General features: G+C 37.5%; 1 protein-coding gene across 2 annotated transcripts in view; it reads left to right on the top strand.

The window, feature by feature from the left end:
- The window catches only part of NELL2 (neural EGFL like 2), a 314,905-nt gene that overhangs the window by 151,613 nt on the left and 138,073 nt on the right, over window positions 1-25,219 (top strand). For both annotated transcript variants that reach the window (XM_069489903.1, XM_069489905.1), the window contains one exon: window positions 24,181-24,306. In XM_069489903.1, the coding sequence (XP_069346004.1) occupies window positions 24,181-24,306 (126 nt within the window). The remainder of the gene's footprint in view (window positions 1-24,180; window positions 24,307-25,219) is intronic.

Genomic DNA, 25,219 nt, shown 5'->3' with positions numbered 1-25,219 from the left:
CCTTTTGTTTAAAGCTGTTTCCAAGAATCTATTGACATTAAGTGAAGACTTACTGTATTTTACTATATACTATGTTATTTATTAAGGAATTCAGACATGTCTGTATATATTTCTCCCAACAATAAGTATCTAGTGGTCATAGACTGTTTATTTTCCTTGAATTCTCCCAAACGTCTAAAGTAGAGGAAATGTAGAGCTTAAGAAATATTTGGTTATTGATGGTTTGAAATGCTTAGATATATTGAACAGATGGGCACCTTTAGGCTACCTCATCACTACCAAATTATTCAAGATAAGCACTGAATTTACTGAGTTGTGTTTATATTGTGCATAAGAAAGTCTAATTGTGATATTGATTTTTGTAGCTAAAAAGGGATTCAGTTTTAAATGGCTGTGTTGGGCTTTAAAAATCATTTTGAATACTACAATAAAAAGAATTCCTTCATTCATAATATTTGCTAATTTGTTAAGTTATACATGCACTAATAAATGATATACATATTTTAAGGAGTCCAAGTTCTAGGAGTTTTCCCACCTCCACCATTGATTTTGCTGAATACTCTAAATTTTTACCTAAGAGTTTAATTCTATTCACAGTTTGCAAACCAACTCACTTCAACATGAAAGTCTGGTATGTAGAAAGTGCTTAATAAATGTTGGTTAAACTTGGAGATTGGTATCTTGTTAAACATTTGTGTAGCACTTTTGATGGTTCAGACATGGAAAACCCTCAAACATAAACTATGAATTATTATACTTATTATCCAGTTCAAATATCTATTATCTTTTTCATTAAACCCTTCATATTTTAAAAAAAAAGCATTGTCTCCTCCCACCTCATTCCTATCTTTTTAATGTTATTCTTTGGCTAATGATGTCTCTTCTACCTTGTTTCTTGTTTTGCATTTCAGAGAATTCTAGCCTATGTACAAAGTAATTTGAGCAAAACTCTTAATGAAAACAAGTATTTGCTGTATTCTTATCTATTGTGTATTCTTCTTTCTTGCTATAGTTTGTCAGTAGGACTATAATAAAAACAACACCAACTACTAATAATCATATGGTTCTTTGGAGATGTTTAAAATACTTTTTACATATATCATCTTATTTCATTCAGGAATCCTATGATGCAGGCATTATTATAATCTCTTGTTTTGTATTTGAGAATACTGAAGAGCTTGGAAATTAAATGACTTCAGGATTCAAATTCATGTCATCTATCATTGAATTTTTTTTTTTTTTTTTTTTTTTTTTTTTTTTTACTTTTTACCACTTTCAATTTATTTGTTGGATAGATACCTAAATTTTTTACAAGCAAGACTAGCATATAGAGTTTTCTTTAGAAAAACATTTTTAACACAGGTAACTGCTTTGAAAATTGAATGTTTCTACAAAGGAAACAAATTCTCTATTTCATCCAGAAAGCAGCTCACTGGCATTAGAGAAACTGTAATATGCTGGCTTCATATAAACAACCTCCCTCTCTCCTTTCCTCCCTCCTTCTCTGTAGCCTTTCTTCCTTCCTGCTTTCCTTCCCCCTTCCTCTTTCCCCTTTCCCCTTCTTCCTCCTTCCCTTCCTCCCTACTTCTCTCTTTTGCTTCCCTTATTTTTTTCTCAGCTGCTTACCAACTCACAACTAATTCATTTAATGATGAATTCTTGACATAACCAGTATTTGCAAGTCATTAACTGTGAGATACAGGGGCAATCTGCAAGGATTCCTTTAAGAATGAGATGAGTGATAGCCTCACAGAGTTGCTCTAAGATGTATGAAAGGAAAGACATAGAATGAGCACAATTCTCTGTTTGCAAACCCAGCACGCAAGTACCCACTGGGGCTAATGGGCAGCCTGCTAACACAGCTGGAATAAATAACCTAGAGAACTGAGCACTGTGGGATTAATTAAGGAATTCTAGCAGACATGGTGGCTTTCAAAACTATAGTTAATGATGCACTCTCTGTGGTGTGTTATGGTAGAGTTTCTTAAATAAAAAAATTCCAAAAATACAGTATTAGGGTTTTCCCAAGAAATAGAACCAATGGGATACACACACACACACACACACACACACATATACACCCATATATATGTACATGGATGAGATTTATTATTATAAGGAATCATCTCACATGATCATGGAGGCCGAGATGCCCCAAGATCTGGAGTCGGCAAGCTGGAGCCCCAGGAGAGCTAGTGACATAGTTTCAGTCTGAGTCCAAAGGCCTGAGAACCTAAGAGCCAGTGGTGTAAGCTCCAGTCTGAGGTGGGAGAAGACTGATGTCCTAACTCAAGCAGTCAGACAGGTAAAGTTTCTCTCTTACCCAGCCTTTTTGTTCTATTCGGATATTCAGTTGATTAGACGAGGCCTACCCACGTTAGGGGGGAAATCCTGCTTTACTCAGTCTGCAGATTCAAATGTTAATCTCATCCAGAAACACCCTCACAAACCACCCAGGATAATGTTTGACCAAATGTTTGGTTATTCCTTGGCCAGCTGAATTGTCACATAAAATTAACCATCACAGTTAGAAATTAATAAAGCGAGTGGGTGGGTGGGGGGTGGGGAAGAGAGAGAGAGAGAACACAAAAGCATTTGAGATGTTTCCAAATATGATTATATATCCATTCAACCAAGTAAAAATGTTGCCACATAAAACAGCTCTCCAGATTAATGTGATATATGGAAATGTTAATGTATTTTTAAGCTTTAAAGAACATTTATATAACATGTTTTCAATGCTGAGGAAATAAAAGCAGTGGTTCCGTGGTGTAGTGGTTATCACATCTGCTTTACAATGCTGAGGAAATAATGGATTTATTTTTTCATAAGAATTATTCCTTCAACAGAGGAGTTTTGGTGTGGAAGTTCTGAAAATCTCTACCAAGTGACACGGCTAAATTTGAATTTGCATTAGCCATTCTTCTGGGCTCATTCATCATTTACTCTCTGCTATCTTTAACTTCAGTTTTCTCTGACTCAAAAGCAATTTTCATTCATTTGTAAACTTGAATATCATTAAGGTATTCAAATCAGTGAAAAAGGGCATTTTTTAATTTGAAGCAAGAGTCTCCTCTGATATGAAAGGAGGACTTTTAAATTTTAAAATCAAACCTGATAAAGATGAAAACTTTCTGAATTTCTTCTTAGGTATGATTTCTCTTGCAAAATAAGTTGAAGAAGCAATCAGTGCTACCCATTTAAAGGCATATGTCAGAGATATTGGTTTGGTTCCAGACTACTGCAATAAACTGAATAATGCAATAAAGCAAGTCACAAAAATTATTTGGTATCTCAGTGCATATAAAAGTTATGTTTACACTGTACTATACTCTCTTAAGTGTGCAATAGCATTATGTCTAAAAAATGTACATATTAATTAAAAATTACTTTATTGCTAAAAACTAATGATCATCTGAGCCTTCAACAAGTTGTAATCTTTTTGCTGGTGGAGAGTCTTGCCTCCATGTTGATGGCTGCTGACTGATAGGGTTGTGGTTGCTGAAGGTTGGGGTGGCTGTCACAGTCTCTTAAAAGAAGACAACAGTGAAGTTTGTTGCATTGATTGACCCTTCCTTTCATGAAAGAGTTCTCTATAGCATGCAATGGTGTTTGATAGCATCTTATCCATAGTAGAGCTAGTCTCAAAATTGGAGTCAAACCTTTCAAACCCTGCTGCTTCTTTATCAACTAAGTTTATTTAATGTTCTAAATCCTTTGTTGTCATCTTAATAATGTTCACAGCATCTTCACCAAGAGTGGATTCCATCTCAAGAAACCACTTTCTCTGCTCATCCATAAAAAGCAACTCCTCATCTGTTAAAGTTTAATCATCATGTTGCAGCAGTTCAGTCACATCTCAGGCTCCACTTCTAACTCTAGTTCTCTTGCTAATTCTACCACATCTGCAGTTACTTCCTCCACGGAAGTACTGAACCCCTCAAAGTCATCCATAAGGGTTGGAATCACCTTCTTCCAAACTCCTGTTAATGTTGATATTTTGACCTCCTCCCACAAATCATGAATGTTCTTAATGACATCTAGAATGGTGAATCCTTTCCAGAAGGTTTTCTTTTTTTTTTTTTTTTTTCAGTTGACTTTGCCAGATCCATCAGAGGAATCACAGTCTATGGCAGCAATAGCCTTACAAAATGTACTTCTCAAATAATAAGACTTGAAAGTAAAAATTACTCCTTGATCCATGGGCTGCAGAATGCATGTTGTGTTGGCAGGCATGAAAACAACATTCATTTCCTTCTACATCTCCATCAGAACTCTTGGGTGATGAGGTGCATCATCAATGAGCAGTAATATTTTGAAAGGAATCTTTTATTCTGACCAGTGGGTCTCAATAGTAGGCTTAAAATACCTAGTAAACCGTGCTATAAACAGATGTGCTGTCAGCAGGCTTGGTTGTTCTATTTCTGGAGCACAGGCAGAGTAGATTTAGCATAATTTTGAAGGGCCCTAGGATTTTCAGAATGGTAAAAGAGAATTGGCTTTAGCTTAAAGTCACCAGCTGCATTAGTTCCTAACAAGAAAGCCACCCTGTCCTTTGAAGCTTTTAGGGCAGGCATTGCCTTCTCCTCTCTAGCTATGAAAGTCCTAGATGGCACTTTCTTCCAGTGGAAGGCTGTTTTCTCCACATTGAAAATCTATTGTTTTGTGTTAGCCACCTTCATCAGTGATCTTAGCTAGGTCTTCTGGATAACTTACTGCAGCTTCTCCACCAGCACGTGCTGCTTCACCTTGCACATTTATGGTATGAAGACGGCTTTTGTCCTTAAACCTCATGAACCAACCTCTGATAGCTTCAGAATTTTGTTGTGCAGCTTCCTCACCTCTCTCAATATTCATAGAATTGAAGAGAGGGCCTTGTTCTGAATTAAGTTTTGGCTTAAGGGAGTACTTTTGCTGGTTTGATCTTCTCTCCAGACCACTGAAACTTTCTCCATGTCAGGAATAAGGCTGTTTCACTTTCTTACTATTCATGTGTTCCCTGAATAATGTGTAGCACTTTTAAATTCCTTCAAGAATTTTTCTTTTGCATTCACAACTTCACTAATTGTTTGATGCAAGAGGCCTAGCCTTCAGCCTGTCTTGGCTTTTGACCTGCCTTCCTCACTAAGTGTAATCATTTCTAGATTTTGATTTAAAGTGAGAGGAGCGCAACTCTTCCTTTCACTTGAACACTTAGAGGCCATTATAGGGTTATTAGTTGGCCTAATTTCAATATTGCTATGTCTCAGGGAATAGGGAGGCCCTAGGAGAGGGAGACAGATGAGGGAATGGTTGGTGGGTGGAGTAGTCAGAACATACAGAACATTTGTCGATTAAATGCACTGTCTTATATGGGTGGAATTAATAGCACTGCATAAGAGTTACAGTAGTAACATCAGAGATCACTGAGTACAGATCACCATAACAGACATAATAGAATTGAAAAAAAATTAAATATTGCAAGAATTACTAAAATGACATAGAGACATGAAGCAAGCACATGCTGTTGGAAAAATGGTGCCAATAGACTTGCTTAAAACAGGCTTGCCACAAACCTTCAATTTGTAAAAAAAAACACATGTCTATGAAGCATAATAAAATGAAATGCAATAAAAAAAAGGCATGCCTGTACTCTTCTTTTGAAACAACATACCAATGTGTGACTTTCATGGTCAGCTGATTTTCCCCCAAGTTTGCACTTATCTATGAAATATGCATATTTAAGTCTATTGGAGTTCCTGATCACTTTGGATGCTATATAGATAAGAAATAATAAATTCAGTCAGCAATCAGTGGTATATCTATATGTTAAATAGAATTAAGAACAAGCACTTTCTTTTTTCTGAAGTGGATCTACAGGTTCTCCTTGGGAATTTTACTTATGATTGGCTTCTATCATCAGACTTAATATAGAGAATAGTATTCAGCATTTATTTGTTCACAGTATTTGTTAAATAAACACTGTGTACCAGGGATGTAATGGACGCTGGTCAGATAGCCATGAGCAAAACCCTACTAAACCTCTGCTCTCATGGAGCTGACTTTCTAGCTGAGCTAAGATTTAAAATCTATATTCATTTTCCAGATGTAGATGGAAATGAGAGTTTTGATTGCTGGTTTTGTGCTTTTTTAGAATAGTCTCTTTTTATATTCTTTTGGCAGCTTCTTTTTTTTTTTTTTTTTAAGACTTTAATACTCAAGTTGTGGTCCAAAGACCAGCAATATGGGCCATCATCATCTGGGAGCTTGTTACAAGTGCAGAATCTTATACTTTATCTCAGACCTACTGAATCAGAATCTGCATGTTAACAAGATCTCCAGGTGATGCCTATGCATACAAAATTTGAACAGTGCTGGTTTAGGGCATAGAGTTTATTAATTTATCATCTTAGTAATTTGGGAGCTATCCAATACTTCTCAGCCATATGCTCAACTGGAGAGGAATTTTAGCGTTCATGTTCTCAGTGTATTCTCATCAGTATACAATTTGGTTTCCTAACACTGTTTCTTAGAATGTGGCTCAAGCTGCATCAAAATCGCCTGAGGAGCTTGTTAAAAATGCACGTTCCTGGACACAAGCTTAATTCTGCTTCAGTAGGTCAAGGATTGGTCTCAAAATTTTTACAAGCTTCCTAGGTGATTCTTATGCACATTAAAGATTGAAAAAGACTATCCTAGACTAGTTTTATATTGATTTCTTTCTAAGGATAGATTTTCAAAAATTATTATTTTGAGTCTTTAGTTAATATGCTCCTTTCTAGAAAGATGAATTTCAATCTGTGGTCATGTATTTCTGTGTATCAGAGTAATTTTTGTTTAAACCAGGGTTTCACAATCTTACACCTTTGACATTTTTGACTGGTTAATTCTTTGTTTTGGGGGGGCTGTTCTTCACCTTGTAGAATATTTAGCAGCATCTCTGGGCTCTACTCACTAGATACCAGTAGCACATGTGTGCCCACTTATACTAACCAAAAATGTCTGCAGACATTGCCAAATTTCCCCTGGAGGGAAAAATTGCTCCTAGTTGAGATTCACTGGTTTAAACTAAGTAAAGAAAAGGAACATGTGAGTGTGACCCCCACCCCAAGTATCTGTTTGTATTATTTGATTCTGTTGAGGGCTTTTAGTTTTATGCTAAGAGTGAAAAGAGGTTTAAGTATGAGCATGTATGGGCTGCCTGACCCTTTGGGTTGGTTTCAACACTCTATGGTGGGGAGACATAGTGTGATAATAGGGAAAAGGAATAACTCTTATATTTGATACAGAAACAAGGCTACTATAGGGCCTAGGTCCCAAAGAAAAAACAAAATTACACAGAAGAACTTTTTTTTTTTTTTTTTTAAAAGACATTCTGAATATGCTTGCAAAGACTGAAAATGCTATGTGGTATCTCAGGAGTTTTGCAGCTTTGGACATGGGAAACCCCTTCTAAAGGGACAAAATAGGAACACAGGAATCTACATATATACTAGCTTTGGCAGAGACTCAGAGGACATGGAAAAGGCCCAGAAGATGCCCATGGGCACAGGGTAGTATGTATGTGTTGATTTATTCCTGAACCCATAGGCACACCAAGTGCACACTCAGAAGTAATTGAGGAGACACTGAAAGATTTCATATTCGTCAGCAGCCAGGGAAATTTGTATCTGTAGTGTGTAACATTAGGAATTTCTGGTATGATTTTGAGTTTTGTTTGGCCCACTGTTCTTACCAGATTGCTTACCTTTGCATTTCTTTGTAGTGGTATGATAGCAACATTTACCGCCTGCCAGTGTTAAACAAGTACTTGTAATTCTCACCCTTTTCTAGTCAATTTTGTCAATACTGAAAAATAAATGAGAACAAATAACTTATTTTGTACTTACTCCTTGTGCATAGTCATTCTAGTACCTGGATGCATATTTTGCAGGTTTATATGTGCAGCCACCTGTAATTATTTTTTAAAGTATATGTCAGAAGAAATTTTGGTATTTAATAGATAAATGAATATAAAGGGTTTATATGGATCATATAAAAACCTCTAAATTTTTGACAAATGGCAGTTTTGATGTTATGGAAAGAACATTGCACAAGAAGACTTGGATTTAATTCTTACCTCTGCTATTTACTAACTGTGGAAACCTATGCACCTTGTTTAACATCTCTGAGCCTCAGTCTCCTCATCTACTAAATGGGGAGAATTTGTCTCATGAAGTTGTTGGGGAAGTATAGGTTATATCAGATTAAGTATATGAAATGTCTTCCAGAAAAATAAGTCTTTGGTAAAAGTTTGTCATTAAATTTGTATTTTTCACATATATTTGTTACTGCCAGTGTATCAGTTAGTTCATGCAGCACGATTTTATTTTTGGAACTAAAATATTATGTCATCAATTTACTAGAAACTAGAGACAACAGTACTCTTAGAGTTTGTGTGATGATGTTGTCTTATATTTGAAGCCAATTACAATGAGATCTTTAGCTACTTTAGTAACTAATTTACCATGGATTATTTCCAGAATCAAACTACTTTATGCCAGATTCCTTTCTGATCTAAATAATATTCTAACCAGTTCTTGGATATAGAGTAGGTATAATTTGTTCTCATTTTGCAAATTATATGGCAGGTCTTTAAATGTAAATATGGGGATTCATGTTATTTTTCTGTAAATGCATAGCAAGTTAAAATACTTGATAATTACATGTGCATGTAGTTGTTTATTAATATTAGAGAGTAAATGTCTGCTTAGAATTAGGCAATTTGTTTTAAACAAAAATCAGTTGCAGGTGTCTTAAGCGATGCAGCCATTAATTATCACTTTTTTCATTTGAGAAATGCAAATTGTTAAAAATAATAAACTACCTCTCTGGAAAGGAATCCTTTTGAAATGACATGTAAGGTATCACATGATTAACAATTTTAAAAAATATAATTGATAGAAAAAGCCTTTTTCAGTGCTATTAAGTTTACCTTCAGGTCTTCACATAGACATTAAATTATAAATATTAGGTTTATATTTCCTTCCAGGAAATCCAAGTCACATGTTCTGGTTATATTTGCTAACAGTGCTGAAGTCAATTAACAATTACTTGCTTGAAGTGAAATAAAACTATTATTAATAGCAGTCCCTTAACAATTCTCTTCCTCTCTTTATTCATTATCTTTCAAAAAGAAGAACCAACTCCAGTATAAAATAAGATTATCATGTACAGCAAGGACATCCGAAAAAAACTTGCAGATAGGAGATGGAAACTCCTTGGCAGGAAAACAGTGTAGCTAGAAATGTGTAAGGATTGCACAAATAAAACAAATCTAACTTTGATTCAGTTGTCCTGACATTGATTGTATTTGGGATCTGTTGTGAAAACATGTGATGTTATGAAGAAAAATGAAGTGACATAGTCAAAGCAACAGATATTAGAGTCAATATTAGTTTCACTATTAATATAATGAATAGAAAGAAATAGGAATAAGTTTTAGGAGAGAACAATAACCGTGTATTGTGGGAAGAAGTTATGTACAAGTTAAATGAATGTGACAGAGAAGAGTGAGAGATTTGAGTTACCTGTTGAAGAAGGACCTGTCTTACTTGGGCTAATGACCATTCCACAGCAAAAAGCACCTCATGTGTTTTGACACAAGGGACAGTTAGGAAATTGGTGTTGCCTTTAATGAACATGAAGTGTTGGTGGAGAGGCAAGGACATTATGGTTCTAAATTGCTTCTTAAAAATAGATCCCTGGGATTTTAATGACATGTAAGATTTTCCTCTTTACTTTAAATTCAAAAAACAGCTCTAATTCCATTTTAAATGTCCTTCAAGTGATTTTTCTTTAATAGGAAGAATGTACTTCCAAGTAGAGTTTTTAAATTGTTCATGTCCTCAAGTGGAAATGTGATGGTGAAGAAATGGGACTGAAGTCATGGAACAAATATGTTTGTACATGCTGAGTTGTTATAAGGTCCTACTTCCTAATCAGCATAAAACATTGATTAAGATTGTCAATTCCAGCAATACAATTTACTCAGCAATTTATGTATAAATAAGCAATTGGAAATTGGAGTGGCTCCATATCTTTCATGAAAGCACTGACGTAATGTTTAATCCAATAATTCTGAATGGGTAGCAATTGAATAGTTATGACTGAAATACTTGTTTTCTGGCAAAATAAATGTATATTTGTTAAATTAGTTTTTATTATTTAAAAATAATAGTCTGCCTTCTTAGAAAGAATGCTATTCAACTTGATGAATTTTCCAATCCAACATGACAAGGCAATCATTCAAATGAGCCTTTCTGTTCTTTAACTTCAAGCAAGTTGGACTCAGCCAAGACAGCTAGCGACTAGCCATGAATGAGCACAGACAAAAAGTGCAGAAGTAGAGACAGATGGAATCCCCATGGCCACAGAGCTTCGAGAAGATATCGTGTAGGAATTGGAACTTCATCTGGGCCTTGAAATGTGAATCCAATTTAGATTGGCAGGGAAAAAGTAAACAAGGGGAAAGAGCAAGACATATTTTGGAGTTTTTGTTTGTTTGTTTGTCTGTTTGCTTTGCAACAGGAAGTTTATATTCAGGCGATTAAACTGCAGAGATAAGGACCAGATTGTGGAGAAACACTGGATAATGAGTGATCCTACTCTAGATTTGCCAACCACTAACTTATAATGGGCTTCTCAACTTCACAGGGGTTCCTTGGCTGTGAAAAGGGGGTGACTGTTCCCCCTAGGTCACAGAGTTATTGTGAGAACTAACATCTCATGCGTATGAACATGCACTGTAAAAAGCAAAAGTGTTATAAAATGTCAGATGGTAGATCTGTACAACTGTATGTTCATGTTACCAACCCTAGCTGGCCCTATATTCTGCTGGGTAATTTCGCTGTGCATCCCAGCTTAGTTTCCTCTCATTTCTACAAAGATTATTTCAAACCTTCAGCATTCCCTGAAACCTTTGACTCTATCCATTCTCTTTTTCCGAGCAGATAACTTCTGTACGAACAAAACAGAAATGGAGAGTCACTTCCTCATCCTCCTGCTCCCGTTTCATAAGGCAACATGCTTTAACGCCACCCTTTCTTCCTTCTCCCTAGTTTCCTCCTTCTAGGAGTAATGGGTCCATCTGAGTACTGAATCTCATCTCTTCCTGTCTTCAGGGGAAACTTGCTCCATCCATTATCCCTCATACTCAGTTTTCAACTTTCTTCTCTCTATTTACTCCTTCCCAGCAGCATTTAAATATGTTTAATCTCCCTTAATTCCACATCCTTTCTAGCTTTTGTACTATTGTTCCTCTTCCCCCTTATAGGTAAATTTCTTCATATCATGATTTATTTTCACTGTCTTCACTTCTTCATGTCAAACACTCTCTTTAACCCACTTCAATTTGGACTTTTTATCCCATGCTCCCTCTAAACTACTCTCACCGAGGTCACTGATAACTTCTCTATTGTTATATTAGACACCTTTCAGTCTGTATCTTGCTTGACCTCTAGGCAGTAATTAATTCTATTGATCACTCCCTACTTCCAACGCTTATTTACCTTGTCTTCATGATACTACCCTGTATTGATCATGGTTCTGAATTGCAAACAACAGAATCCACTCTGACAGTTTAAGCAGAAAAAGAATACATTGAAGGATGTTAGGTAACTCACAATGTATGTGGGAGGACTGAAGGACAGGTTTAGATGATATTCAGCCAAGATAACACCTAATACATCTGGGTACAAATCCCACTCCCTCTGCCTCTTGGTGTCAACACTACAACTTACATAAATATTGCATACTTTTCACTGATGACATCCAGGATTGCACTCCAGAAGTGACACCACTGCTACTACCCTAAATGCTGAATAGCTTTTTTCATCATGCTTGTTATATTTCACAACCTTGCTTGGTCATGAATTCTCTTCTGAATTGAATTTTTATATGAGTGCCCCTGATTAGCAGTGCAGGTCACAGGCCTATATAGTAGCTTCTAAGGGCACTGGAAATTTGAGTCGTGATTTCTGTTTTAGGGAGATGAGGATTTCCGCAAATACAGAAGGTATGTTCAAAAAGTCATGGCTGACCACTATTTTGACATGTCTTCATCTAACACTCTTCTAGTTTTGCTGCTACCTCTCTAAGCAATCTTTTCCAGTCTCCTTTCTTTACTTGCCCCTTAAATAGTCAAGTTCCCCAGGGCTCCCTTTTAATTTTTTCCCCTCATTCTGCACCCTCTCCCTGGGTAGTGCTGTCTAGCATCATGTCTAACATTCTCTGTACTATGACTCCCAAGTCTTGATCTCTAGCCCAGTCCTCTCTTCTGAGTGAGCTCTAGACCTGTATGTCTCACTGTCTCTGGGACATTTCCATCTGGGTATGTTATAAGGACTTCAAATTTAACATATCTACAACCTTGCTTCTCTGTAACCCAGATGCATTCCTCCAGTTCCCCACAGTATAAATCCACCCAGTAGTTTAGTTAAAAAAGAAGGATGTAATCCTTGAGAGAGCTTCTCTCCCTAATCTTCAGGTATCTAGTCAGTTCCAGAATGCAAGCAATTTTAGATCTTATGTATTTTTTTTAATCTACCACACTCCCTCCAGATTATGCTATCATAGACACAAGTACTGAAACTACTAAGTGAGCTTTCTCTTAGTTTACAGTTTTATTCTTCTCTAATTCATCCTCTACCCTGTAGTTAAAAAGATATTGCTTAGCAGTTCATATCATCTCATTCCCCTGCTGAACACCTTTCAGAGGAAAAGCGCACACATATACACACCCCCAATGTGTATGCTTATATAGGTGTAGAATATATCTGGTGAGTTACACAAGAAATTGATAGCAGTGGTTGTCTCAGGGATTAGCAGTGGGAGAACTGAGCGGCTGACAGTCAGATTTACTTTCATAGTATACTCTATTGCATCTTGTAAGTTTTATACCATGTGTACATATAATATATTTTACAATTATTTTTAAAATTTCAGTGATTACCATTAATCATAGGATAATGTCATACTCTCACTTAGTTTGCAAGACCTTCATGCAAAACAGCTTCTGCTTACTTTTTTAGGCACGTTGAATGCTTTCTTATTCTTCAAACATATCAAAATCTTTCAATTTCCAGCACTTATACATAGGTCTCTTGTTTGAAGTGCTGTCTTTTCCCCCCCATCTCACCTGGCTAACTCTACTTCTCCTTTAATCCTTTGCTTAAATGTCCCTTTCTCCTTGCCTGAAAGACTAGGTTTGGAACCATCACTTTGTTTTCTAGATGGCATTATCCTTGTTAAAGTTTCATTACTTTTTTTTTATGTTGAAAAATTATATATATATATATATTTATTTCAGCTCATTATGGGGGTACAAAAGTTCAGGTTACATATATTGCCCATGCCCTCCCATCCCCCAAGTCTGAGCTTCACAATTCACAATTGCAAAGATGTGGAAACAACCCAAATGCCCATCAATTCATGAATGGATTAGCAAAATGTGGTATATGTATACCATGGAATATTACTCAGCTATTAGAAATAATGGCGATATGGCATCTCTTTGGTTCTCCTGGAGAGAGTTGGAACCCATTCTATTAAGTGAAGTATCCCAAGAATGGAAAAATAAGCACCACATGTACTCACCAGCAAACTGGTGTCCCTGAGTGCACATTTGGGAATAACACCAATTGGGTATCGGACAGAGGTCGGGGCTGGGTGGAAGGGATGGGTGTATGCCTACTTGATGAGTGCAATGCGCACTGCCTGGGGAATGGACATGCTTGAAGTTCTGACTGGGGGGTATGGGGGGCGGGGGAGGGGATGGGTGCATACCTACATGATGAGTGCGATGTGCACTGTCTAGGGAATGGACACACTTGAAGTACATTTTTTTTTATTTGTCTCTTTTGTCAGAAAGACTACGGCTCTGCAAGGACAAATACTGCATCTGTTTTATTCAAGGCTGTGCTGTTGGTGTCTAAGTTAGTACCGTGGACATAGGAATTCAGAAAATATTATATAGATAAACTACATATTATTTTATTCCCCCATTCCTTAATACTGCAAATTCTCTCATCTTTCCCCATGGATATTATTTTATGATCTACTTGACTAGGGGTTAGTTCAAGATCCTTATCTTCAAGCTTTGAGATTCATTCTTCTGCATGGTCTAATCTGTTGCTGAAGCTTTCTGTTATATTTTGAAATTCTTTAACTGACTCATTTCATTAAGTTCTGTTGTATCCTTTCTTATGTCGTCTAGGTCTTTGGAGACTTTTTCATTTTTCTTCATTGATGTCCTAAAAAATATGTTTTTGGCTTCTTTGTTATCGATTTTTAACTTTCTCTTCAATCCCATTCATCTTATTTGCCATCTATATTCTGAATTCTATTTCTAACATTTTTACAATTTCCTTTTGGTTGGGGTCTGTTGCTATAGATCCATTGTGATCCCTTGGGGGTGCTGAACTAGCTTGTTTATTCATGTTGCCAGAGTTCTGTTGCTGGTTTCTTCTCATCTGAAGCCTCTTCTCTCAGCTCAGGGCAGATAGGTTTGTAGCACACCTGTTCTCTTTTGCTGGGAACTCTCCTACTTAGTGAAAAGATGGAGAGGTCACTGCATGGTGCTTTTCTAACCTATTGTGGATAATTGACCTTGTAGGGGAGGGTCAGATGCACTGAGGGTCTGTAATGCAGCTGATCTGTGTTTTCCTGTTCCTCTCTGATTGTCACAGTCCAAGCCAGTGCTGGATGATCTTTGTGCAGAGTGATAGGTTGTTCCCCAGGCCATTGTATGAAGCTTGGGTTGTGGGCTGGACTAGTCCCTTTCCACAGAGGCTGGCATTGCAGGAGATTGCTCTGCCAGGGTCTCCCCACAGCAGTGATTGTGGCAGCTGGATGAAACTATCTAGGTAGTGGTTGTGGGTTTCAGAGCTATGGTTGTTCATGCCAACTGGTTCAAGGTGTGATGGTGCTCAAGTCTAGCGGGCCCCTTGCAGTGCATTTGACTGTGGGGTTGTTCCTACCAGGCAGCTGGTGGGAGCCATGGGGTTGGGGCCATGGGTTGCAGTGGCAAGGCAGGAGCCTCAGGGGCAGGGAAGCAGGACTGATTGCAGCGGGGAGCCTCAGAGGTGGGGCTACAGGGCTGGGCAACAGCACGGCAATTGCAGGGGCTGAGCTGTGGGTCTGAGCCATGGGGCAAGGTGGCAGCTTGGGGATCATGGGGGCAGGGCCACTGAGGCAGGCCACTGGGCAACTGGGGTTTTCCTGCTGCTCAGGTCCTGAGAAAGTTGTTGCCGCAGGGCTTCTCAGGGGGTCTGTGGTGTCTATTTGGCTCAGATCCCCTGTGGGAGGAAGGGATGCTTGGCTCTCAGGCACAGAGCACACAAGGGCATCCACTCCTCCTGCTCCCTCCCTAGCTCAGCTGGGGCAATGCAGAGGCAGCCTCAGTGAAGCTGAGCCCTGTGTAGACCTGATAGTCTCGACCTGAGAGCTCAGAATGGCATCAGTTGCAATAACCTCTGAGCAGGAGCCACTGAATCCCTGCTGTGCCCACTCTCCAGTGCAGTGTTGCTGCACAGATTCCAATGAGCTCTCTGATCAGTCTGGAGGTCTGTGATGGGGTGGGGGCCTACTCACAGCTTGACTGGAGACACTGTGCCTGTGGGAGGTGTGTGGAGCCCCAGGGTTCTCTCCGCCAGTCCTTCCCACGTGGATTCCCCCCCCTCCCAGCCCCAGGTACCTTCTGATCTTGCCAAGTGGATTGCCCTGTCATCTTCTCCTTCATTCTGACTGTCCCCTGTTGTTTCTCCAGTGAGACTGCCCAGCCACAGGTGGGCATCCACCTGCAACTTTAGATCCTCTTCTTGATAGCAGTGTGAGCAAGCTGCTTCTAGTCTGCCATATTTAACTCCAGATTGGTTCATATATAACTAATACATTGAAATTAATATTTTATAAACAAACTCATTAATGCCACTGACTTTAAAACATATGATTGCTGGCAATTCCTTTCAATGGTAGCTCATTTGTAAATGACATTTTAATTTATTCTTTACTGATTTTTCCTGAGCAGCCTACTTACACTTGCAAATTTTATGTTTTTAAAAATATTCTTATCTTTCCAAATGGTACTCTCAAACCTCTTTCCAGAATTACAGTTCTCAGAACTTAGCCTTTTTCCTGGTTTGTGACTTAAGTTATTGATACCTTTGCCAACTTTGCCCAGCCAATACTACACAGCTGGTGAGTGAAGACGTAGCAATAACCCATACCAATTTGTATTGTCCTTTAATATGTGGAGACCTTGCAGCTGAGCTGCATCACTTCAAGATTTTATTGGCTGAGCAAGAAAGCATTAGTGTTCATTAACATGCTAATACAATTCTTTTACAGGGTCAAATTGAGATAAATGTTGTAGCCTTAGAAATATATCATGCTTTTTTAAAAAAATAAATAGCATCAGCACATCCAAGGTATAATGTAGGGTAGCTCATTGACATGGCAGAAGAACATGGGAGAAGGGGCATTGTGCCTGAGTTTAGTCTGGAGACCAGTCCCTATACCAAAAAGAACATTAATTTTCGACCTGGTGTCTAGAAATGTTGTTCTTGTTATGACTGCCACTCATTAACTGTATAAGCTTGTGCTGGAGGGATCTTCTAAAAACATAGAACTGATCCAATTAATCTGCTCTTAAAACATTTCCCATTTCACATAGGATGAAGTCCAAATTCTTTAATGTGGCTCACAAAAGCTTTGAGATATGATCCCTTCCACCTCTGTAATTTGTTTCTAGATTCTATGTGCCTCCATTTCTTAAATTGTAAATTACTAGGGTTAGGTTAGATGATTTCTAAAGTCCCTCTCAGATCTAAAAACCTATGATTCTGAATAATTACAAAGTCAGCTTCAGCTTTCAGATAGGATAAAAGAGAATTTATAAATTTATAAATTCCAGTTTCTAAAATAGACTAGCTGGAATTATCCTGGGGCAAGAGAAGTTGTTCAAGTATAAGAAACACAGTTTACTTTTGCTTTTTATGTTTGTTGGAATATGACTGTGTAGCTCACGAAATCCTGGAGGACCAGAAACTACTGCAACCATATAGATCACATTCCCTTTGTTGGAGTTGCAAAGTTTTAGTGCTGGTAATGACTTTAAAATTATCCTTTGATGATGAAATTAAGGTCCAGAGAGACAAAATGCCAGTCAGGTTTGTAATAGAGCCAAGACCAGAATCCAGGGTTCTTTATTCCTACCCCAGCTTTCTTCCACTATACAAGATTGTTTCATCAGAATGGCTTATGTTTGCTGTTCATACAAAAAGACCATGTCTAAGTAAATGCCTGCACAGTGTACTAGGAAAACAATGGGTTCATTCTGCCAAGTTGAGCTTCAGGTAAGATCATTGTGAATGAAGATACTTTCCTCTTTGTCCTTTCAGAGGGCAACCCATGAAAAGATTCATTAATTCATTTAACAGATATTAACCAGGGCTAGCCATTGTTCTGGACAAACTCTATACCCTCCTGAATCTTATATTCCAATGGAAATAGATAGATAGCAGATATATTAACAGAAACATAATAGAATACTTTTAGATACTGATAAGAAATATGGAGAAACTGGGGCTGTCAAGGTTACTTTAGATTTAGTAACCATCTAAGACTCAGACTTTCATTAATTTATAATAGCTCTTCTTACCTTGACTACACCTCCCTTACAACTCCTCAATTGTACCATTTTATCAACTCCTGTGATATTTATTTGTCTATAGTACCTCCCTATGCCCTTCTTCCAAATACTTTAATGTTTTCATATTTCTGCAAAGAAAATGCTTTCCTTGTATTTGTTGGACATTTGAGTGCATTCACATTATATCTTCTATCCCATAACTGTATTTTTATTATTTTTATGGGCAAAATTCATTCAAATGGTGTATTCATTCTTCATGTTTCTGCTGCTTCTGCTACCTACCCTAGCGTTGAATCTCTACAGTGTCCCCACTTACTGTTGAACATTTCAGACAGGAAGCTCTTCTGTGGCATCCCTCCAACATTGTGCAGGTCTTTCACTTTAAGCCTACTTCTTCTTCAAAATTTGCCTCTGCCACACCATTATATTTTCCTTAGTTGCCTCCACTCTTGGTCATCAAAATTCCTCTGAATATCAGTCCTTGTAGGATTTGTTTGTTTGTTTGTTTTTGGCACTTAGCATGTAGGACCTCATGTTGTTATTCATGTAAATATGTTCTGACTTCTTAATTTCATTATCATCTTCTCTAGTTGGGGGGAAGGGACAGGTTTATAAAATTGTGTATATCACCAGATATAAATTCCCAAATGTGGTCTGCATTAATAGGTACTCAGAACAAACAAGCACTGTGTTTATGGAAACAGAAATTGGTTGCCACCTATTCAATGCACAATGTATATGTTTCTTTTATATAGTATGTATCACTTTATAACATTATCATTTGTGTGTTATTTTCTCCAGCTAGAATTTGTATTTGTTGCCTAATGCAGTACTTGGAACATAGTACATGTCCATTATATGCTTCTTGAGTAAATGAAGCTTTAAAAAAACTAGGTATCTCAGAGCTTGTAATTTGCTAATGTATATTGTGAATTTTTAGGAAAATACTGGAAAGAGCTACAGTATATAGTGGTCTTGAAATTTATTTGGTCATGCAATATTTTGTTTCCAAGGAATTCTGAACTTCTATTAGAGATATTGCTCTCTAAGTAATGCAACTTGTGAAATGGTAGCTTAAAACATAGAAGTCCCCTAACTGGATGACAATGATAATGATCATCATCATCTATTTCCTGGATTGGAAGCCCTTATAAGTCAGAGTCTACGTTTTAACTCTCTTTTTAATAAATTCTGGAAGGGATTTTAAGGACCACATGGTCCAACAGGGCACCTTTTGAATCTCTACAGCATAACTAGCTCATGTTAGGATATTTCCACTTGGCAGCCCATTCCAAATTTGTGTGCAGTTCTTTCTTTGCTTAGTAGACAGTTATATTGAGGCAAAGTCTATCCCTGGTACTATCCACCCATGGTTGTAGTTCTATTCCTCAGGGCCATCAGTAGATGACCGAAAATTCAGTAAAGTGCCTTTGTACATAGAGGGTCCTCAATAAATGTGTAGAGAGTTGAACTGAATTGTGAGAATTTGACTCATTAAGCTTTTGAATTGGGATTTGGAACTAAAATACACTCTAGACTAAATTTGAACATGATTTTCCACCAGATTACTTTTTAGTCATGCTGTTTTTATGCCTGTGAGTATCTGTACATGGAAATAACATTTATGTAACTTTGCAGTTTTGGTACATAAATGCTGCTCTTTGGGGCATTCTTTTTCATCTGAAGACAGGGCATGAGAAATTAAAAAGGCAAGTGTCAATTAGGTCTACAGTCTTATGGTGGTAGTCTTTGGTATTTTACTTCCTCACAACACTGCTTTAAGTAATTGGCTGACACTTTAGATCTCTTGGTCATGAATCCAATATGCCTATGAGATCCAAATCATTGAAGGTCCTAAAAGGTTTCATATTAAAAAGACTCCTTGCTTTTGCTTTACGACTCTACATTGAGTTTTCCCTGACCATATGGTAGCTTAAAAGGAAAGCATACACACACACACAAAAAAAAATAGGTCAGTCTTTCAACTCTCTGGGATGTAGACCCAACCTTGATCAACAGTGAGAGAAAGTATTTAGAAGGCCAATTTACCCTTGCACAAATTTCTCTATTTATGTTTATAAACAAAATTATCCACTAACTTGTGGCTGTGAATAGGGTCACATTAACAGAAATAATTCTAATTCACTGGCACTTTTTCCTACCTTCTCGCATAGGACTTTGGTGCCATTAAAGTTTCCATCCCTTAAGTATTCTTGGGAGGGATCTGGGGTGTTTCACACATACTTGTGAGTTCAGTTTGCCAAGTTTAGTAGCTACTCCAGCTGGAGCAGGCTTCTTCTGTAGGATATTGGTTTGTCTTTGGAAAGACGGTGCCTCCTGGAATTAGTGCTTGCTCCAGCTGGGACTCACAGCCCAGCTCTGACCACTGAAGCTGCTTTCCCATCTCTACCAGGAACTATGGTCTCTTACCAGGAACTACTCTTGTTTGAGGAAATTCCCCAGTATGTTGAAAGTAATTCCTCTCTTTGGTAACCAAGGTGTTTTCACTGAGTTATATTTCTTATTTTTGGCTCTCTTCCCCAAAAGTAAATTCTTCATGCTTTTGTGCACATGCACTTCTTGATGGCCACCTCTCTAGCTCATAAGCTTAAGTCCAGGGGACTCCTGCTATAGCTTTTTAGTAACTTCCACTTCTCTGCAGCACTCTCTCAGAGGCCCTGGGTTAAAGTTCATTCATTGATTGAGCTGAGCACATTGATGATCCTGTGTGATTCCCATTATGATCTTAAGACATTATAAAATGAGTTTTTATCACATTTCCCCAAGGTGCTTGTAGTTTGATTCTTAAGCTATAACTCAGTGTGACACTTTCCTTGCAGACCAATGCAAATATTTAGAAGTAGCATGGTATCATGAGAGTATTATATTTGAAGTCAGAAAATCTGAGAGCCATTCTTAAATCTTCATAAACTAGCCTTGAAGGATTTATTGACCCCATAATGTCCTAGAAACCTTACAAGTATTGTGGATATAAAAATGAGTGATATATACTCAGTGATTCTTTTTTATTGATACATATTAGTAATAATTGTACATGTTTTTGAGGTGCATGTGACATTTTGATATATCCACACATTGTGTAATGATCAAATCAGGGTATTTAAGATATCCATCACCTGAAACATTTGCCTTTTTTTTTTTTGTTGTTGTTGTGAGCATTTCAAGTCTTCTTTTCTACTTATTTTGAAATATATAATAAATTATTATTAACTATGGTTACCATATTGTACTATTGAACACTAGAACTTATTCCTTCTATCTAACTGTATGTTTGTATCCATTAATCAACCTCTTTCCATCCCCACTCACCCTTTCCAGCCTCTGGTAATTCTAACTCTACTCTCTACCTCCATAAGACCCACTACTTTAGTGCCTACATATGAGTGAGAACATGCCATTTTTGTCTTTCTGTGACTGGCATTTCACTTACATAATGTCCTCTAGTTCCATCCATGTTGTTGCAAATGATAGGATATCATTCTTTTTTATGGCTGAATAATAGTCCATTTTGTATACATATACCATATTTTCATTATCCATTCATCCATTCATAAACACTTAGGTTGATTCCATATCTTGGCTATTGTGAATAGTGCTGCAATAAACATGGGGTACAGGAATCCCTCTGATACACTGATTTCCTTTCCTTTGGTTAAATACTCAGTAGTGGGATTGCTGGATCTTCTGGCAGGTTCCAAAATGGTCCATTCAGATACTGGTGGCAGAGGCAGTGGGCGGGCAAGGCCTGTCCTCATTCCCTGGAATGGCACTCAGACTAGCTGGTCCCCAAACCCCTGAAGTCACGTGCACCTGTGTGGTAGCCCTACTACTGAAAGAGATGGAGTTGTCAGTGAAAGCAGCTCCAAGCAGGTGGCTCTCAGTCCCTGGCGTGCATAAACTTCAGCATTCTTTGTCCCAGCGGCTGCCTCCCTGGTGCACTGCACTGCCTGATCCCTGGGGTGTAGAACATTGTGTGGGCTAGAGTTCTGGGGAACTGGGTTCAGCCAGCATTACAATACTGCAGCCCCCTGGGTGGGCATGGAGGGATATCAGCAGAGCTCCAGAGATGTGGAAATGCAAGGGCTGCTGGGATCCAGAGCAGCATTTAGTCTGGTAGGGCTGGGCTCACAAAAGGGCACCATGTTACAGCTTCTTGGGTCTCAGGGTTTGTGTAGGACCCAGCACAAACTTCCTCTCTGGAACAATACCATAGTTTGAACTCCAGGCAGCTTCCTATACTAAATTCAGGATCTGTGATGCCCAAAGGGCTTTCTTGTGGCTAGGATTGCAGAAGTCTGGAGTGAGAATGTGGACCTCTGGGGATCTCTTCCTTACCCTTTCCCTGCAATAGATAGTTTCTCTTGGTTCCAACCTGATCTTGGCTGGGCCAGCTGCTTCACTTTCCTCTCCTTCCTTGCTTCAGAGATTCCCTGTCACTTCCCTGCTGAATTCCAGTGTTCTTTGTTAGAAGTTCTCTTTGGCATGTGGTTATCTACTCACTGTTGTGGTTTTTCTTTGTGGCAGAGGTAAGTGCCTGGAGGTCTAATCAGCCATCTTGAAGCCCCACCTACTCAGTGGTAATTCTTAACCTTAGTTATGCATTAGACCAGGAATTATCAAACCGTGGCCTGTGGCTTACCATCCATTTTTGTAAACAATCTTTTATTCTAACACTACCAGGTTCATTCATTAATGTATTGCCTGTGATACTAAAAACCTAAAACATGTACTGTGTGTGTCCTTACAGAGAAATTTTACTGACCCCTGCATTAGACTCATCATGGAGACGATTCAAAAACAAATCAGTGCCTACGGTTTTCCCACAGATAATTTAATCAGAATTTGAAGCAGGGTTTGGGAATTGGTCCAAGAACAAGTTATTTTTAAGTGTATCCCAGATGAATATAATGGGCAACCAAAGTTAAGAAACACTAATAGATAATTTCTATCCTTGAGGAATATATGGTTTGTTTGGTAGAAAGAAGTTTATAAAAATTAATAAAAATATAATTGATGCATCTATAATGGAAACATTTACAAATTCTCAAGGGAGCACTACACAGGGAGCATTTTAGTTCATTAGAGAAGTTTTCACAGGAGAGATGTTTCAGTAGATTCTTGAAGGATGAATCCACTGGTGCACAAGATCCACTGTATTAGTGTCAGGGAGAGGAGCAGCAGTGAAAAGTAGAGAGAACAGCATGTGCAAAGGCAGGGAGGCATGAAAGGACATGGCCCATTCAAGGAGTAATCAGAACTTCAGTGTGGCCAGAACACTTAGAGGGGAGAAGGGAGTAAGGTCATGGGATGTAAAGCTGGAAAAGTAGGGACCAGGAAAAGCTTTGTATGCTAAGAAAAGTGGTTTGGAATTTGTTATATTGACTATGGGATTGAATGGATAACCGAGTCTCTGTAGGACTTAGTTTTTCCTTCTGTAAAATAAACAGCTCAGATGATTGCTAAGAACCCTATAGTTCTAAAATATAGGTTCCTGAGATTACGTCAATTACTTCTTTTGATGCTCTCAGGACTAGAAACATAATTGGGGTTACATGAAAAACATGTAGTGGTGGGGCACCAAGCCATCTCCTATAGTAGATCCATTTCTGTTAATAGTACAAATGAGGTCAATGCTACTTTGTGAATTCATCACAAGGGTTTGAGAAAGTAGATTTTTGGATGGGAAATGCCTTATCTGGTCAATGCATTTAAGGCCCTTAATAAAGAGTTTTACATAATGATATAATATCTGTAAAATGCTTTATGTTCCATTCAGAGAGGTGCTATAAAATGGGGACAGTTTTATTATCAAAATTCACATTCTTCACAGTTAGTATCAGTGCTTATTATGGCTTGGTATCTATAAGTTTTTATATTCAAAACTTAGTGTGTGAATTATACTCAAAATTGGTGTAAGATATTCAGTATGATGTTTTACTATTTCGTAACTTCTCATCTATATCATATAGTTATATTACAATTTCATCTCTGTTCAGACACTGGGGTAACTATATCACTACTTGTATCTTTAATAAACTACATGTAATTAGCTTCATATCATTAAGTGAAGTTACTCAAGTTCTGATGTACATTGAATATTTTATTTACCTCTTTCAGGGTCTCCTCAAGTGTACAGAATAGCTGGTGAATCTAATGATACATGGTGGGCTTAGTGACTGATCCAAGATGCAAAAGCAGCCCAATCTTTGCATTCTGATTCATTTTATCAAACATAGGTAGATGAATGCCTTGAAAAATGCAGATTGAAATAAACAGACCTCTTTGAAACTCCAGCAAGAGCTGTTGGGAAAAAATTCATGTGGTTTCTATCATTTGAACATCAAACACTCCTATTAATGTAGATATTTTGAATGCCTTTTAAAAATGCTATTCAATTAGTATCTATTCCTCTCTCCCCACCAAAGAAAATGATAGAGAAACTCTAGAATATTGACCACAGTTGACCTCTTTGGCCTACTTTTTCTTTACAGACATTGATGAGTGTGCTGAAGGGCGCCATTACTGTCGTGAGAATACGATGTGTGTCAACACCCCAGGTTCTTTTATGTGCATCTGCAAAACTGGATACATAAGAATTGATGATTATTCATGTACAGGTAAATGGCGGTTATTTATGAAATAAAATCTTTCTATGCCTTAAGTTTACTTTTAAAAATTTCTTTTGACTCTAATTTTTTTTGAGAAGTATACCATAAATATCTACAACAAAACATAAGCAAAATAATATCATCTTGATTTGGTAGTTAATTCTGAATGTGTCCTAAAGAAAAGAATACCTACTTGCTCTGGATAAGTTTCATACTTCTTGTTAGGAAGATAAATAAAAATTTTAAAACCAAATAAATTTTATACTAAATTTATGCAGTATTTATACTGAAAAGTTGTGTGAATTACTATGGCAAATCTGAGAAACAACCGCTAAATGGCATTTCCTTTATATGATAGTGAATTTTTGAATAGAGGAATAATAACATAAATAATGTGATGTTTTTCAGAAATTGATACTTGTAGTTCTAGGATAGGAAATATTAAAGAGAATTGAGCTTTTTCACACCTCTGGGAAGTGCAGTTGAGCACTACATCAAAGAGGTTTTTCTTATTTTTGTTGTATGAAATATCACTCCTTTTAATACCATCCAAAGTCCTGTTCAAGGATATCTTGAGTGTTAGTGATATCTGAGGTTGGTCCTGGAATGATACAACTTATTCCCTTCATGTTCCATAGGTTCCTATCTATATAATATGGGGAAAAAAATGATGTTAGAAGAGTAGCTTGAAGACTGTGGGACTTGAGAAAATGTGGGTGTGAAACAGGACTTCTTTTTGGGTTTCTATTTTTTTAAAACAGAAAAAAATAACATTTTTTTAAAAAACACGTAGAATCATAAAACTAGAGAGCAACTAAAATGTCATTCTTGTCGCCTTTTACTCTACCTCCAACTTTATGATCTTTATCAGATGCATGTATAAACAAAATTGAGATGTCTCCAGAGAAAGAGACTCTCTAAC

Source organism: Eulemur rufifrons, chromosome 16 (assembly GCF_041146395.1).
Source record: "Eulemur rufifrons isolate Redbay chromosome 16, OSU_ERuf_1, whole genome shotgun sequence".
Lineage (NCBI taxonomy): Eukaryota > Metazoa > Chordata > Mammalia > Primates > Lemuridae > Eulemur > Eulemur rufifrons.
The sequence above is the reverse complement of the archived record's forward strand: the minus strand, read 5'-3'. Positions and strand labels throughout refer to the sequence as shown.